The 19,342-nt window shown below is 39.3% G+C and overlaps 1 protein-coding gene across 4 annotated transcripts in view; it reads left to right on the top strand.

Moving 5' to 3' along the window:
* The first annotated feature begins 3,876 nt into the window (after positions 1-3,876).
* Positions 3,877-19,342, top strand: part of LOC124125318 (ubiquitin domain-containing protein UBFD1-like) — a 257,619-nt gene continuing 242,153 nt past the window's right edge. Inside the window, exon 1 of one of the 4 annotated variants that reach the window (XM_048393972.1) lies at positions 3,877-3,983. Coding sequence is in view for 2 of the 4 variants with exons in the window: in XM_048393969.1 (XP_048249926.1) it covers positions 4,731-4,824 (94 nt within the window). In the remaining 2 variants the exon portion in view is untranslated. Of the gene's footprint in view, positions 3,984-4,210; positions 4,321-4,528; positions 4,825-13,468; positions 13,506-19,342 lie in introns of those variants that run through there. The other 3 variants (XM_048393971.1, XM_048393969.1, XM_048393970.1) reach the window with 3 other exon arrangements.

The following is a 19,342-nucleotide window of genomic DNA, read 5'->3' as shown; positions in this document are numbered from 1 at the left end:
CGCGCATAGGGAGCCGGGAACCAGCTTAGTACTAAGCTGGTTCCCGGCTCCCTATGCGCGTCGCGTCAACTTGCGCCAAGCTAGGAGCCGGTACAGGCCAAAATAAAAAACACTCAGCGTGTTTATTTGACGTCACATCCGGTGATTTTCAAAAATGGCTACGCTAATGCCGGTACAGGAGAGGGAGGGACACACCTGTGAAAAGCGTGTCATCTTGCGTTTGCTGTGGTTAAACCAAAATCTGATGGCGGGCAATTTTATAGAGTGGAAAATTGACAAACAAAATCAACTGACAACAGTCTCGCTAATCTTTTGGAGCGCTAAGGCAGATTAAAAGTGGTTCATGGGTTGAATTCTAAGTGAAGACAGTAAATATTTAAAAAAATTGTATTTCTGAAATTCGATGATTTTGTTTGCGTTTGTATATTCACATAAACCTAAAACAATTAGATCCTGCCCTCTAAATGGTTAAAAGAGCTGCATTGTTGACATATTTATTTACAAGAATTCACTTCTATATTTTGGAGCACCTTTAGAATACGGTACTGAATTCTAAAGGTAGGCCGAAGATTTTATAGATTTTCGGGCAAACAGGTCCATTTACACCTTGTCCAGAATGAAGGCTTACAAAATTCCTCAAAATGTTATGAAGTAGAGAAACTCACACAGGCTTTCCCCTTGGATGATAGAGGGACATATTTGTCCCTCCTCTTCAACCCTCACTTTGAAGTCGAATAAAATTCAAACTGCAGCAGTCACAGAGACACTTCACAGTTTTGAATACGGTGGGAAATTCCCTGTTTGGTCATGTCATCCACTGGCATTTTTGGCCAAGCAAAATTACTGAAAATGAGGGGCATAGTAAATGTCGACATTTTTTTTACACATTTCTAAATTACCACTCACGGCGTTATTTACAGCATGTTTTGAAATAATAAGTTCGGCTATTCACTCGGCGAAATGAATTTCAAAAATAGCATAGCATCACCGGTATCTGTCGTTGATCAAATCCTCAATGATCATTCCAAAACGTCGCAGATAGCCTTAGAATTGTTTAGAATGTCTTGGAAAATACGCAAACACGAACGCCGAAGTGAACATTCCGTCATATATATTGGATAGTGTTTACAAAATCACGTTTCACGTATACCGGTTATGAGATGCCTGTAACATCATGTTAATTTTATACTCAGCTGCGATACATACATCCTTGAATTCCTCATACAGAGTCGAATCAAATGACGCATGGTCCTTGTCACCAATACAAAGTGTGTAGTTGAAATCAATCAAAATAAATTAGGTGTGAAAACGAACGCTGTGCTCGAAAAACTACACTTGTTAGAAATGTAAACAGAGCAAAATTCAGATTTTACACAGTGTAGCATTTTCTCCTATTTTGAACTATTCATTCGTCTATTCAATGAATACATTGGCACAACAATTTCAGAATATGCATGGGAAGAGAATCGTATGAAGAATTAGGGAACTAAAAAAAGATCCATTGCAATGGTTGATATTTTCAACAGAAATTGTCAAAATTTCCGTCCTGTGTGACGCCATGACTGACGCAAAATCACGCACAACGACAACGGTATTTATCGGAATTTCTGACTATTTCCGTTGGTTTCAATGAAAAATATCACAACACATAACAGTATACTAATTGTCGGAATGTTTCTGATTACTTACATGTCACATTTATGCATGCACGATTCCTGAATCAACGAAAGTCCCATCTTAAAATCCCGCGTACTGTTGACAGTGAACACGCCATTTTATAATGGTAGTGATGTCATACGCCAACGTTGTTGAACATATTAGGTAATTTCTTGGAGGTGAAGGTCTTTGAACAATGTTGAATGAAAGCACACACGATCATTGTATCCTGCTGTTTACAGTTATAATTATTTTGTAGATTTTGCATATCTTTCATACATTCTTTCGCCTACTTTGGATATTTGTCAATGTTCGATATGATATTATACGTAGATCTAGGCCACAACGTGTATCTACCTTTGATAATCTCCTGTTTGTTTGGACAGGAAATTGATAAGTTTATATATAGTGTCGTATACGATATTTCTTTAATCTGGACAGTGTTACATCAATACCTTACGTTGAGTCACATACTTTTGACAATGCAGTTAATAATGAACTGTACAATGTGCAGAAATGTTTTTATTATGCTAAATATTGAGATATGCAAGACAGCAATGCCCGAGACGAGGTAAGAGAACCTCTTCTCTCTGATTGTTTGGGGATAGTTGTAATGCATTAATAAAAGGTTCGATGCCACAGAGATAACTCCTTTTGAGGATGATGCCCATGTCTGTCATGTTCAGTAATATGAAAAGCAGTTTTCTAAGAACGCATACCATAAGACCCCATACCATCTTTACAACGATCTTGAAAATTATCAACATAATCACTTACACAGGTTTGATTTATGTAAATAGTTACTAAATACCATCCATGTTAAAAGAAAATCGACACCTGGACGCACCCAGGTGCAATCTTAGACTACATTACTACTATAGTATTATTTGTAACACTTTGAAACGGAATGTCACCTTCATACTGCTGTCACTCAGCTACAACGTTGTACAAAGTTAGAAGTGATGACTGGGTGAATGAATAGAAACCATCCACTATTATGATTCTGCCCATTTGTTGAGTAATGGACATTGACTAATTTCGTTGGTATTATTAATTGTATTGCATTTGAATGTTGTTTAAAAATATATAGCTGGAAAATATCAACATCGGCCATCGTTAATTGCTATTCTATTCCAATTTCAATATTTTCAACAGAGGTTTTATCATTTTAAACGTAATCATCCAATAAATATATTGCAACCACATACAAGTCGTACAACACATTTCTATTTTGTCAGAATAGTCACATCATATTTATTACGAGTTATTCTTTATTCCTTAAATGGAACACCAACCCTCTTAAAATAAACTTTTTCGACGTCATGGAATGGAAAGACAAAGTTAGGAATATTTTCAATGCGACATTTATACTTTATGGGTGGCTCTACATATGTCGACATATATAAACTTCCTACATGCGTATCTCTTTCAAATACCTGAGAATATTTTATTAGCTCAAAGTTTTCTGACAAGTGTATAATAAATATTTTTCTCTCACAATTTGGGGGTGTATTCGAAAACCTGCGAAATGTTCATGCAAAGAATACGCTAGACTATGTTTACTATCATTTCTCTTACATATCGATATCATGTACGTAAAATATATGAAGAAAATAATTTTGGAAATTTAATTTCCTACAATTAATTACAATTTAAAGTTTGAAGGTCTTTCCTGCACCCGACGGTGGCACATCTAACAAAATGACTTAAAGTAGTTTGTGATGTTACTCAGTGGAGGCGGGGGCACGGGTGGCCCAGTCGTCTAAGGCGCCGCGATTCGCTGTGCAGAGTTGCGTCCCTTGGACACGTCAGAAACCTATGATTGTGGGTTCGAATCCCGGTTCGCCCCGATTATGTTTCTAGGTTTGTCAGCACCATACCCGTGCTCGTGGGTTTCACCGAAGTGGTAAACGTCTGAGACCTGCATCACTTCGGGCTTTCCTCCCACATTAAGCCCACACGCCGCGATATAACTGGAATACTGTTAAAAGCGGCGTTAAACCCTACTCACTCACTCACTCTCAGTGGAGGCTTTTGTAGAAGGGTAGCGCTTCGTCTAAAAATAGCGACCAATGAAAAATTACATAACATAGTGTAATGTTTAATATTTCGAAGGCGCTCACAGCCATCGTCTCATTGGCCTGTACCGGCTCCTATATTGTGATATTGGAGACGGGGCCCAGCTTAGCTTAGTACCAGCTCCTAGCTTGGCGCAAGTTGACGACGCGCATAGGGAGCCAGGAACCAGCTTAGGAGATAACTAGACTGGTACCGGGCCCTTCGCCTACAAGCTGCTGCAGACGAGAAGCGCAAGTGCCCCTGGGCAGGTAAACCAGTGTAGGACAGGACGTAGCTCCCTGATATGATTGTTGCTGAATAACACAAACATGTTTAGTCTAACGATGTAGTTAGGAATGTTTTAAAACTATTTTCAATAATTATCTAAGTAGTTCGTCTGTATGCATATCATTATACACAGACGAGACAAAGAAAGAGTTTCTTTTAAAAGTTCGGTTACATCTTTCCAGTGATTACTCATTCCCATGACCCTGGTGGTTATTGAGATATTAGAGACAGGACCCAGCTAACCATCTGCATGGCCCATGCCACCATGTAATTTTCTCAAACAAAAAGGCGCCGTGGAACGACATTCGTAATGCTAAGGTTGTTTTGTGGTTCCCGGTCCCCTATGAGGAGCCCAGCTTATCTTTGTAAAATCTTCATTATTGATAAGGATTGAGATAATTTTAATTTTCATTAATATTTTTGTATTATATAAACAAAACACACAGAAAGATGTATTTCGACTGTCCAGATTTGGTCACATTTATTAATAGTTTTGAGACCACATTTTGTTCCCATTACGGGCTGAACGTCCCCTGGCCCTACCCCGTTACCTTAGCTAGCGGCCAAAGATGAAATGCATTTCAGTCACAGTATCTGGGCCTAAAGCATAAAGCATAAAGCACGTCACAGTTGGTCTTTTTATCGTGGTGTCTTATTGTGCGACACAACCTGAAAAGAATACGGAAATAGAGACACGATAAACTGGGTTCCTGCCTACATCAGTATGTATGCTCTTTATTGTGTGGAGGAGAGTAAGCCTCACAAGGAAATTCCCGATTGGCTCTCATCGGTCATCAACATTCAAGATGGCGTCCGAATCAGGTGTAGATGACTTTACACTATTTTGTGCAATCTAAAGTAAACGTATTGTGACATAATGTTGACATAATCCGATCCTGTTAACGTCTTTATTATGTCTTTAATGCTCGCCGTTATTAACTCAACGACTAAGTCATACATAGACACAAACAATCAAATATTCTTTCTTGATATGATTTCACTATTCGTTGGCAAGCAAGCTAGCTGAGCGATGTTGGTTTGTTGATACTTTGACTTCGAACCAGTCATCTGAAAATATGTATATGACTGGTCTCAGTTGAACTTCACTAGACATAACGAAGAGAAAGTGATTATGTGTTTCTTCTTTAATCTGAGTTAATCATTCATTTCAAAGGTGTGCATGTGAAGAACTGAAAATAGTCAGTTAAAGGGGCACAGATCGCTGACATTTCTCATGACTGGTTGTTGCCTTTCTTTTTGATTTTTCTCATGGGTACCTGGAATATATCACAGAAATCTTGACTAGGTCGCAACGTGCTGTGCCTACCGTTAGCGTGTTTGAAATACCTACTGAACTAGCAATATATGACCCCAGTTGGTCATCACCATATCTGAAGTACTTTCCATCCAGTCCTTCCAGATTGGGTGTCAAACAGGGCTCTCCCATCTTCATTAAAACTGCAGCCCACCTCTTTACATTGGCATAGGAAAAGGCATCAATAATCATCATTCACTGGGTTATAGCGAAAACGGCACCTCAGCAAAACGGCACCAGGCAAAAACGGCACCGATTGGCAAAAATGGCACCTCGACTCAAGCGAAAACGGCACCTTAATATTTTTTTACCTTGGTCAAATAAATGATATTAAACTTACATTGTAACTTGCAAACGCCAATAATTGTGAGATGTTAAAACAAGTTTACATTAGAAATTATCCTCTACTCCAACTATAATCTAACTTAGCTTATACGCAACTCAACTTATTGTGAAAACATAACATGCTTTGAAGAAAAATAATAGAAATTAAACTCACATCGTCTCTTACAAACAAATAATTGTGAAATAAAACAAATAAGAAATTAGCCTCCTACTCCAATTTACTCACCGACTCTGATTGGGAGGCGCAGTTAACTTATTTTGAAAACACTATACGCTTTGAAGTTTTAAGTACCTTTACTCAATTTAAGCTGAAACTGTATTTAAGAGGCCAAACATGGTGCTGTTAGATCACAATATTCACAATGGCCTTTCGATGTGTTGCATGCGAGAAGAATGTCAGAAAAAATCAACATGCTGTATCATGTGATAACTGTGACCAGTGGACCCATCGCGTATGTGGAACAGGACTCTCTGTGGCATGTTATAGAGATATTTGCCGGACTGAAGAAGACCCAAGAAAACCCAATATTTACTTATCTTGGAAAAGAGGAAATACAATGTAAATACATCACTGATCAAATACAATGTAAATACATCACTGATCAAATACCATGTAAATAAACCCTACTTATTACTACAAAAATTGTTATCGTTATTAAAAATAGAGGTGCCGTTTTCACCCGACTCATAGCAGCCGTTTTCACCAAAGAAATCAGTGACGTTTTGCTGAGCAGCCGTTTTAGCCTACACCCCATTCACTATGTTTACTATAAGGCCTATGACCCGCACACAAAAGTTTTATACAGTTTGAAACATTTTGAGGCAGACTGGCAATAATACACGTATAACATATACAAAGGGTGTTATGCCAAGTGTAATGCCAATGCATCTCTAACATAGTATGAACAATTTGTTGTTAATGATATATTTTCTCAAGGCAGTGTAATAATATAATAATGTCCATGTTCGGAGGTAACATTTTGAAATATTTCTGATGCAAGCATTCACTGGGCATTCAAACAGAAGGGGCATTCAATTAGAAGGAGCCTTATTCCTGGTGTTGGTAGTGCTCATATCTCAAATCTTCATGCATGGGGTTTGGTGTTAAGCTCTTTTTCTGCAAGTACTTGATCACTTTCCTCAAGTTTGTCCATTTTTCAAAAATCACAGAGCTCTGCTTATTTTACTGACTTGTCAAAGTGAAACATTTTGGTGAATTGTCTCTGGTTTTTGTGGATATATCTCTGTGGCATCAAGTTATGTCCACAACATAACATGTCACTATTACAAAATTCCTTCTACGTGAGGCTCAGAACTTATCAATCAACCCTTGTAGGAACCAGTAAGACAAACCTATGACATGTAGCTGCTCATGATGGATGGTTTCCATTGACACATTGGAGAGGTTCTTTTTCCACTGGTTTAATTGCTTTTCTTTGCTGTATAAAAGAAATTTAATTAAATGTTTCCCAAAGACTGAATTGATTGCAAGCTCATAATTTCCAAAAATTTAAAAAAGTCGTGAAAACTGGTTTATGGCAAGTAAGGCTGTAATCTTGGATAGTTTGACTTTTAGTCTATTATTCTAGACTGCACTGTATTATTTCTGCAATATATTGAATTAAAATATGCTATTAAAACACCCTGATACATGGCAGTTGGAGTTGCACAGTGAACATGCAACCAAACAAGCAGACATTCATCAATCATTTTCTTTGGGTTACTATATGAACTGACAGACTGAATCCATGTTTTGTTCATTTCTCAAATAACTTAATAATCAAAACCAAGATGGAGCAGATGAAATATGTCTGTTATACATGACAGCATTTTAGTTTAGTGTATCCAAATCTATCTTTGCAATTCTTTTCTCCTGGGTAAAAATAATGATTATTTAATACCTTGGTAAATACCCATGTTGATTTGTTTTACATTGGATCAGGCATCTCATTCAACAATATTAATAGTTGATAAGGGTACAATAGAGATCTCCATCTGATTTCTTGGAAGTCATTACATTTTCGTAAAGCATATGGCTGGAATGCTGATTAATGTCTTGGTGCTAGTAATGATAGTTAAGCTGGTATTAATGTACCATATATGACCGTAGATAAGACCAGACAAAAGACACTGTAGGTATTTCTCATTTTATAAAATGTATATTCTTTATGAGGTCTGTGCCCTCTTGTGGACGAGGGTAATCTATTTCCTCAAACAAACAAAGATGATCTGTGCTTCAAGTGGCATCACAGATTGTTTGCACCCAATTCAGCTTGTTGTAGTGTCAGGGTGGTAGCTCAGTCGTCAAAATGTGGCAAAATGTACTGGTATGTCTTGTACAATGGCACTTTTGATTTCATGTTGTTGTTTTTCTAAACTTATGAAAATGAGGGTGATGCTCATTTCCAGAGCAGAACTGCAAAACCATTGAATATTTCTTGATGCATTTTGCTGAACAGGTCAGTCTAGAGGTGAACTGGTGCTTTTAAAGATTGGGGATTTTGAAATATTCTGAACATCATTATATACTTCTTTACTGAACTGAAGGTATCCAATGGCATTTAACCCAAATTGGGGTAAAAGTAGCCAAACTCCATTTCTGAAGTGCACCAGACTGGGGGGGGGGGGGATATGTCATCTTCTGATTACTCTTGTTATGTCAATGATGTGCCTGTGGCAGAAACAATAAGTCTGGATAATTGTTTTTGATGTAAGACATCACTTTGTTGTAACAGGTTCATATATAAAGCAGCGTTAGGTTGGAATGTGGGTAAGCATAAACTTAACACCTTAGTTTTGTCTTAATTGGATGCTACTTACCTGTTGTTTGCTCAATGAGGTATCTTATGAAGATCAGAGTTGAGTATATTCACACAAATACTGGGGTCATCCACTACAACATGTAAAGTTTTAATGTTTCATATGGCCTTGCATAACATAGTATGTCTTGGATAATATTATTATTATTACCCCCCACCACAAAGTAGGAGGAGGATATAGGATGGGTGCCGTCCTTCCGTCTGTCACTTTTTGTTTCTGGAGCATAACTTAGAAACTGTTTAAATTTGTATTGCCAAACTTGGCATGTGTATCAAACACATGCTGAATTGGTGCCTTTTGGTGTTTTGGTATTTCCAAAAGTCTATTTTTTATGTTTCTATGCGAAAACTGGACTCAAATATGTGTAGCCTTCGTTTCTGGAGCATAACTCAGAAACCGTTTAATATTTCATTATGAAACTTTGCATATGTATCAAACACATTGTGAACTGGTGCCTTTTGATGTTTTGGTTTTTCTACAAATAATGTTTATGTGGTGTTTCCTTGTAACTTTCAGGGGTTTCCCTCCCTTTCTCCATGCTTTAATTTTTTTTTATGCTGTTTGCAGTGCATGATTTTAGAAAATCAGCAATGAAGTAAATACCTCAAATTCTAAAGTGCCGCATGGTGGGGTACAGTGATAAAACATTGTTTTCTTGTTGTAACTAGTGGCCCAGTTGTCTAAGGCCCTGCAATTTCCTGTGGTGAGTTTCATCCCATAGGCATGTCAGAAACATAATTCTGACGACTCTTCAGACATTCTCTTCACCGTCAACTACACACAACTAGTTGTCAAGATAATTGTACCCCCAATGAGCATCCAGCTCTTTAGCTTAGTAAGTATTAGTGGTGTTTAGTGTTTGTGCGAGTCCAAGATGGCATCCTTAATCTTTCCTCCAGCCTGTGAATCATGTTGGAAGTTCATGATTTCAGGGGATTCTCATCCCTTGATGGAAATATATAGACGCCTCCTACATAGAAGAGACTCACTGTGAGTCATACACATCCCTATTAAAGACGGCCTTCAAGACTCCATCAAGGAGTCAGTGGAAGGAGGCAGCCAAGATGATAGCCGATGGCTATCTACCTCTTCTGCTACATCAGCTAAGACACCATCCATGACAACTCCGGCCATATTTATGGATCTTCTAGAACAGATGTTCTTAAGACAAAAGACAGGTATGGAATCACTGTTTGATTCTCGGGCGGCCTCATCTACTGAGGTGGAGTAGTTGAAACAACAGCAAAGAGACCAAGCCAAGAAGAATCCCCTGTTGCAGGATAAGCCTCTCCCATCTACAAGATTACACAGATCAGACGAGAACCAAGCTGCCTCATTACAACAGGTCTCTACAGTCGATGTTTGGTACCCGCACGGACCCGACAAGAGCTATGTCAGTGTCCATTACCAGATCATCACAGTCACTGCACGGATCCTGTGTGGGTTCTTCTACACAGAAGCCAACGGATCCACAAAAGTCTCAAAAGCACTCAAGATCGGCTGGCGTTAGCTGATCAACCGCGACAACGGCCATAGAGAAGGGATGTGAAATCTCCGCGGAAAATCCCTTTTTTAAAACAGTAGTCCGCGGAAAAAATTATCTTCCGCGGAAAAATATAATCAAAGGTTTAAAAAATACTCTGAAAAATATTGCTGTGTTTCCGGACAACCGTCGCGGATTTGTCCGGATTTTAGTACCCGCACAGGCCACGACAAGAGCTATGTCAGTGTCCATTACCAGATCATCACAGTCACTGCACGGATCCTGTGTGGGTTCTTCTACACAGAAGCCAACGGATCCACAAAAGTCTCAAAAGCACTCAAGATCGGCTGGCGTTAGTTGATCAACCGCGACAACGGCCATAGAGCAGGGATGTGAAATCTCCGCGGAAAATCCCGTTTTTTAAAACAGTAGTCCGCGGAAAAAAATTATCTTCCGCGGAAAAATATAATCAAAGGTTTAAAAAATACTCTGAAAAATATTACCGTGTTTCCGGACAACGGTCGCGGATTTGTCCGGATTTTAGTTTTCGACCGGAAATGACATCAGCTTTTTTCCCGATGTTTGAATCTTGGTGCTCCTCGGCAAAACGTCACCGATTTCTTGGGCGAAAACGGCACCTCTAAATTTGATAATGATTTATGTAGTAGTATGTATGTTTTATTTACCTGCTTCATGATGTTATGTTGTAGTATTACTGTATATACCTATATATGTTTTCCTTGAGCAGGGACACGGTATACAGAAACATTCTTGTGATGTCGGCTGCCGGAAGAAAAGGGAGATATATACATGAAATATTGGAAATATCTATAAAAATTACAATTTATTGCCTACTTAATGAACAAAATTAAATATATAGACCTGTAGTCTGATCTCTTGATATTTCCGATTCAGTTTGACGTTGTGTTAATTTGAGTAAAGGTAATTAAAACTTCAAAGCGTGTGTTGTTTTCACAATAAGGATTATTGCACCTACGAATCAGTCGGTGAGTAAATTGAATTAGAGGCTAATTATCCCCCGCCGCGCGAAAGCGCGAAGCGGGGGATATAGTATTCACGACCGTCCGTCCGTACGTCCGTCCGTACGTCCCACCTGTTTGTTGCCGCGATATCTCAAGAACTAAACACTGGATTGTCTTCATATTTGGAACTATGGTGTATATACAGACTCCGCAGACACCAGTCGGTTTTGGTGACCTTGACCCCATTTTCAAGGTCACAGCAGGCATATCTGCTTTTGGAGTTGGAAAACGGTGTTGCCGCGATATCTCAAGAACTAAACACTGGATTGTCTTCATATTTGGAACTATGGTGTATATACAGACTCCGCAGACACCAGTCGGTTTTGGTGACCTTGATCCCATTTTAAAGGTCACAGCAGACAAATCTGCTTTTAGAGTTGGAAAACGGTGTTGCCGCGATATCTCAAGAACTAAACACTGGATTGTCTTCATATTTGGAACTATGGTGTATATACAGACACCGCATACACCTGTCAGATTTGGTGACCTTGACCCCATTTTCAAGGTCACAGCAGGCAAATCTGTTTTTGGAGTTGGAAAACGGTGTTGCCACAATATCTCAAGAACTAATCGCTGGATTGTCTTCATATTTGGTACTATGGTGTACAGGCGGGGGATATTTCGTCACTCTGTGACAAATACTTGTTTCTAATGTAAACATGTTTTAAGGCGATTAACATTTCACAATTTAATTGTGTTTGCAAGTGACCATGTGAATTTAATTCACATATTTAAGTACCGTTTTCGCAGAGTCAGATATGTTGTTCCATGACAGTTGCCTCAAGAAAAAAACAAAGTTGTAGTTGTGCCTCACAGATATGATTAGACAGTGAATAACATTATTAATATTTAGTGATGTATAACATGATGAAGTACATCACATGTGTTCTGTGATAAGTTTCATAATAAACTAGGATGTGAAATATTTCAATATTTGCTAAACAAATTTCATTGGTCAATGAATATTGAAATATACCACTTACTAAACAAATTTGATTAGGCAATGAATGACAGTATTCATTAAATCATGTGTGACATAATGTGAATGTCTTAAAATAGTTCTGTGATATGTTTCAACATAAGCTAGGAAGTTAAGTATTTCAATATTTAATAAAATGTTTTTTGACCTTTTGACCGGCTCCTTGGTCTAGTGGTAGGGCGTCCGCCCGGAGAGCGGAAGGTCCGGGATTTGATCCCTGGCCGCATCATACCAAAAGACGTTAAAAGATGGAACTTGTTGTTACCCTGTCTGGCGCTCGGCATTAAGGGGCTAAAACAAGGCCTGGTCGGCTCAGAGTCAGTATACTGTGTCTGAGTGGGGTATTCATGATAAACTGCGGCATGGTATCTCAGTGAGCTAGTACTATAAATCAGCATCAGTCCGGTTTAGTACAAGCAGCCTCACACACACACACACACACACACACACACACACACACACACACACACACACACACACACACACACACACACACACACACACACGTGCATGCACGTCGCTATATAAGTGCAATAATCTTGGACGCGACGTTAAACCCAATTTCACCTCACCTCACCTTTTCGACCTTTTTGTTATTTTCATGATTTATTGATTTTCATACTGCTAAAAATGCTAGGTGATTATTGTATATGGAGATTGTGTGAACATTGTCCAAACTGCACAAAATTGCTGAAAATGCAATCGAATGTTTAAAACATTTATGGGGGGGCATGCCCCCAGGCCGCCCTAGAGTTTTCCTTTTGTGGGGGGGGGGACAGCCTGCTCACATCCCTTATAGAGCCAATAATCAGGACCAAGCTAATCGCCAGGGAGCCATGACATACAGATTGAAGTCTCGCACTCCGTGGGCCCTGATCATCCCCAAGTCGTGGTCGCTTTGGGATGAGGACACACATAATGATGATATAGCTACCGTGCTCCAGGCTTGGTCACCCCCCCAGGGATTAACCTTTGTACTCAGAAGCGGAAGGGGGTGAAGAGACTTTTGATGGATCTGACTACTGTCCATTGCAATATTTCTATCCAAGTGCAGAGAGAATTGTATCATATTATGCCAGTAATACAATCAAAATTAAAGGAATTTGATTTCCCACAGATGCCACATGTGGGATCTCAGGCCCCAGTTCCATCCTGTAGAGTACTCTCGCATGGCCAAGCTGTGCTCACATCATTGACCATGCATCAGATAATTTATTGAAGTTGAGACATAATGACCATTACATCTTTCCTTACCCTTCGCTGAAGAAGAAACTATATCAGACACATGAGTGCCCATTACACACCAGTCGCAAGTTTTGTATGAATAGTCTCTGAAACATCAAGGTTTACCAACCTTCAACTAGATTTAAACATTTGGCATATGCTCATAAACACTCCATGGACATCAGAACTTATGTTAATAGGTTTATGGCCGGAATCAGCCATGTCAGGTCACCATTGCCAGATACCTATGAAGAGGTTACAGCTGACACACCATGCTCCATCATAATGGATCAGGTAGGCCTAATCCATAACCTACAAAATATGATTGTTTAATTGCAGCAGGACTGTTTAACCACAAAAGTCTGGACGTCGTCACAACTGTTATGGATTCAACAGCAACTCGTATTGTACCAGATATGCTCCAGAGCAGTTTCAGATCATACTAGGAGATTGGTGATAAAGTCATTGAAGAAGTGAGGCTTGATACTACTGAACGGTTTCAGGTATCCACTATTAACCTGGCAGTTGAGGCCAATGGTTTTTCGTTCCCTGCCAAACGCTCAAGAGAATCTACCTGTGACGGTGACTCCAGAGAACACAGTCGGAGAAAGTTTATTCCTTCAAGGAAGGATTGTTTTCAAGCCTATTGGAGAAAGGATAAAGCGCAACCTCCTGTGGAGTCATCAGGTCAACAACCCAACTATAAGTGGTGTGGACAGATTAGAAGAGACGCCAGATCCTCAACGTCATTATCAAAGGGGTACAAGCTTTCTATTCGTATCCCAGCCAGAAGGCAGATGATTCCATCTGGAAGAATCCAAGTTACCAGCAGCCGATCTAGCCATTTGGACTCCTCTAGAAAAGAAGGCCATATGGGAACTTCAAGAGACAGATGTCGGCAAAGGGTTCTACTTCCCAGCATTCCTTGTGCCAAAGAAGAACTGCCCTGATATGAGGATGATAATAGACTTCAAGATCCTCAACTAGTTTTTTCTCACACCGTCAAGTTTCAGATGGAATCAATACAAAAGTTGCGTTTAAGATTCAGAATGGGAGATTTGGCACATCAGTCTAGATCTGCAAGATGCATATCTCCATGTACCCATACATCTATCATCCTGAAAATATCTATGTTTTGCTGCCATCTGAAAAAGGTACAGATTTCAAGTTATGTTTTGCTGTCATCGGAAAAAGGTACAAATTTAAAGTTCTTCTGTTAGGGACATCAGTAGCATGTTGGCTATTCACCTGAGTCACGCTTTGATTATCAACTTCAACCATCTGCTACCTAGTGTTTTTTTGTCACCGCATCAAGGCAGATAATGATTATAATAGAACAAGATCTTCTTGATCCAACTAATGTTGTGATATTCTAGCCGAGGGAAGATGGTGACAAAAGAATGGTCATTACATCCAGAAGTATTCAACTGGATAATGTCACAATGGGACACCCCACATCTGGATCTCTTTGTAATCTATGTCAGTCTCATTAAAATCAGATCTTAGTTCTCGCTATCGCTAAACAAAGATCTGAGGACATCCCATTCAGGGTCACGTCAGAACGACCTTTCATCCAACCAATAGGAGCGTCGCTTACCAGATCCTGAAAGTGACAGTCGGAATGTGTTTTCTAATCATCATATAGAAGGATATATATCGGTCTTGCACTCTGTACTACATCTTGACAGATTGTCTATAAGTAATCATCATACTATCAATAGACTAATGAGGTCATTTCTCATGGAAGATTGTGCTCCAAGAATCTTCCAGAAATGTAATCTTTCACTGGTTCTTTCAGCACTGTTAACAGAACCATTTAAACCTCTTGCCAAAAACACTTTAATTTAAATGTCACGAACAACAGCCATTTTACTTGCTATTGCCCATGCCTACCAGTGTGTCTGAAATTTTTGCCCTAGATTTTTCAACTCTGATGCACGCCGATGACTGCAGCAGTATTACAGTCTGTTCAAAGAATCAATCCACTTCTCTTGGACCACTGGATCATAGACATTATATGATTCCTGCATTAGTACTGTCAGTGGACCACCTTGACTGATTACTGTGTCCAGAACCTCATAGAGACCTGGAAAGAAACACTTTATCTCCTGCAGGACATTCTTGGACAAAGACATTACTAATGCACAGTAGTGGGATGACTAAAATCAACAATAGCTGAAAGACTCATCACCTGTACTCGCATCCTGCTCTGCCCATGAGATAAGAGCTTTGGCATCAAGTATCGCATCTTGGAATACAGTTTTCAAAGAACAACTTGTATCCAGCTGTCAATGGAGCTTGCACAACACCTTCACCAAGTTTTACTTGAGTCCTCACTAGACCTGGGAGTGATATACTCCTAGGTCCCATAGTGGGAGCGCAATCAATCATAAGTCTATAGTTTTCCCTCCTATGGAATAAAAAGGTCTGGAATCTGCAGTCTCAAGTACACGTTTTGATTATTCTAACAACTCAGTCCTGGCTACTTAGAAGCAGATTAACTGAAATGACATCACAGATTAAGACCTGCGTTGTCAGAACTTGCAGCAACATCACTTCCGAAGTGTCGCCATAATTGGAAGTTACCGGAAGTGATGTAATAGACCGCAGATAGCCGGAAGTGATGTCACAAAACCGTAAATGACGCCTTAAACTACAGTTGACATCACAATCGGAAGGAGACATGACCAGAAGTGATGTCAGAACCAGAAAAATGTCGTAATATTATACCAAAACGGGAAGTGACTTCATAACCTGAAGTATGATAGAAATGACGTCACAAAACCAGAGAAGATGCTTATAAAACATCTATAATGTCATTTATACTCATAATAACAAATATAACCATAACTCCAGTGAAGGTACCACATTTTTGTGTTTTTGAACCAGTCCTTAAGTCTCAAGTGTTCTTGAGGTAATTTGTTAGCCTGCATTTTTACCTTCAGGATTGGAAACAACTATTATGGAATGGAATCATTAGAATGTTATTCTACTGTCAACCGCATTGGGAGTACACCAGAGCCAGAACCTGACTAACCCTCTGGTATATTCTGGCAATGATGTAATAGGGCCTGTAAGTAGGTCACAGGACTATGCAAGACCTTATGTTGTTTAGTACTTCTGGTGACAAACAATGTTTCACGGCTATGGCGATAGCAGTGTTACATCGGACAGAGCCTGGCTAATCATGTTCGGAACACACTAGTGTAACTTAGAAAACCATGTCATGTCACTGGCATTAAAACACTTGAGTTAGGTACATGAATAGCAAGTGTTGGCTTGTCAAAACAGCTGCAGTGTTGTCAAGGCATCCAATCATCGATGTCAAACTGGCCGCTACCCCTTCATGAATATTGAAGTACCGTAAATTTTCACTTTTCTCCCACTTCTGATAGGCTGGTATAATTGTCAGTCTTGATAAGTCAATACTGATCGGTTAATCATCACATATACAGTGATGATGGCGGTGAAATATGAGCAGAAACAGTCATTCTGTGACTCGTTTGATTTGATTTGTTGTTATTTATTGTCAAAAAGAAAGAGGGTATTTGCAATTGTTAATTAACTTATGCTCCCCGTTTATGCATCATACAATGTTATGGCAAATTTCCATTATATCTATACAGAACCTTTTCTAATATTAAATGTTTAGCTCTGATAAGTAGGTGAGGTGAAATGGGGTTTAACGTCGCATCCAAGATTATTGCACTTATATAGCGACGTGCATGTACGTGTGTGTGTTTGTGTGGCTGCTTGTACTAGTCCGGAATGATGCCGATTTATAGTGCTAGCTCACTGAGATACCATGCTGCAGTTTAACATGAATACCCCACTCAGACACAGTATACTGACTCCGAGCCGACCAGTCCTTGTTTTAGCCCCTTAATGCCGAGTGCCAGACAGGGTAACAACAAGTACCACCTTTTAACGTCTTTTGGTATGACGCGGGATAGAACCCCGGACCATCCGCTCTCCAGGCGGACGCTCTACCACTAGACCACGGAGGCGGTCTCTGATAAGTAACGACACAGAATGATCTTTTTGGGTCCCTGGGAGGCTATAGCTAAAAACTATTGTCATAAGTAGGCCTATTATGTGCATGTTAGCAATGTAAGTTGTCAATGTCAATACTTTCAATATCACTAAGTTATAATGTTGTGCAAAGAGATTTATTGGGGTGCCTGTGTTAATAAAAAAAGATATGTGCCAATATCATGATAATAATGTAATGTCCACTGTAAAATCAGGTCTTATTCACACAAAAACTATTAATCTAATTTTCTAAATATAATGATGACTCATTCCTTGCAATGTTTGTTTTAAAGATCTCTGAAAAGTGACATCACTTATGTGTAATCTGTATGATGTGAATTGACTTGATCATTAATGCCCCATTTAGCCTTTGTTTAATTTATCATTAATTTATCAATTATATCTTGATGTAGGCATTGTAAGAAATTGTTGTTATTTTAGGAGTATATATTATATGTTCTTATAAGTGTTATTTATGTTTTACAGTTGGACAAGGTTTCCATGTTTTTTTAAAAAAGGTTTCCTAATCTTACTCACGAGTAAATGCATATGTATCACCAGAATTACCATTGATGCTAAGCATCACTGCACCTCAAGAGCAACACGGACTGTAACAGATCTTCAGATTTCTTTGAATATTTTGTGGACAAGCAATACATTACATATGAAAGAACAACTTGTGTTGTGTATACAGTTGTAAACATATTAGTCCTATCTGAGGTACTGGTTCTGTAAATGATGTCTGTGACCATCAGAAAACACTGTGTACACTGGACACATGCTTGATAGGACTTGTCATCAATATGGTGTGCAAAACATTTTGGGACTCTCACATAAAGTTCATTGTGAATCGAGATACTGACACTAGTAACAGGGCATGCTGTTGAAAATAATCCAATTCACACTGGGACAGTTATTTGTTCAGGCTTGGCATTTGTGAATATTTGCAAAGAATGTTTAATATTTTGTGTGTAATCATGACCTTGGAATAAAATCAATAAAGCTAAAGCTTAATTTTTAAACTTATCCTATCTCACTCTATGCATCTCATCCTTCTTTTTTTTATCCTTGTGTGGAAATGTCCAAAAACAAAGTTTCCAGCTTCTAAGCTTCATTCGCCCAAACATCCTTTGCATCACCATGGCGACCCTCCCCGTCAATCAGGTCATGCACCCCGATCTCTACAGCTTGCCGTACATGTGCTGATCACCTGACACTCTGTGCCTCATCATATTCTTTCTCTTCGCCTCCATGTGGAGACATGCTATATTTTAGAGAGAATATTTAGGCCTTTATTTTCTCAAAATTTGACGGGAGTTTAACCTAATACTTGCAACATGATGGGCAAGGATCAGCAGAAGCCTCCAGCCTGCAAGAAGTGTTGCCTCATATTTTCATTAAGTGAACCGAGTTTGTGAAGAATGTTCTCACCTTTACGACGAGGCATTTACGGGATATATATATATACGTAAATGTCAGAAAAGGAAGTCGAGAGACACGGAACACAGACCTTCCTCGTCTAAGAAACCCTAACATACGACTAAGGCTAGCATCCAACCAACCATAAAATCAGTGGTCAAATAACCACCGTCAGCCACGATCACATCCCTATCAGTCGAGGAGGATACTGTCTCAGACAGCTTTTTGCACGATGAGATTCCCGCCATTTTTTCACGATCGACTCACTAGCGATCCACTGACACTGACTCCCAGTCTACAAATAGAAGTACGATTTTTGACGTTGCCTACCGGACAGAGAAAAAGGAGAAAGCATTCTTGACCAACAACAGACAATCGACATTGAGATACAGATCAACTTTCTGAGGATCGACATTCTCAGGAGAGAACGACATCGAGCTGTCTTTTTCAGGATCGAGCCTCCATGGGTCAACATTCAAAGGAACACGCTTCCTCAAGTCGCTGGTCGCGTTGACGTTCTAAAGATTGATACTCCAAGGGTCGATATTCACATCATTCTCCTCAACATCGATCATCACGAGAACTGATCCATCGAAGCAATCCTCCAAGGAGAAGGGAGATCGTCGTGATGAGAACTATTCCGACTCCACAGGTCGTCATCACTCATGGACTCCATGGAT

This window comes from Haliotis rufescens, unplaced genomic scaffold (assembly GCF_023055435.1).
Source record: "Haliotis rufescens isolate VD_foot unplaced genomic scaffold, xgHalRufe1.0.p SCAF_124, whole genome shotgun sequence".
Taxonomy (NCBI): Eukaryota; Metazoa; Mollusca; class Gastropoda; order Lepetellida; family Haliotidae; genus Haliotis; species Haliotis rufescens.
This window is presented reverse-complemented; position numbering and strand designations above follow the sequence as displayed.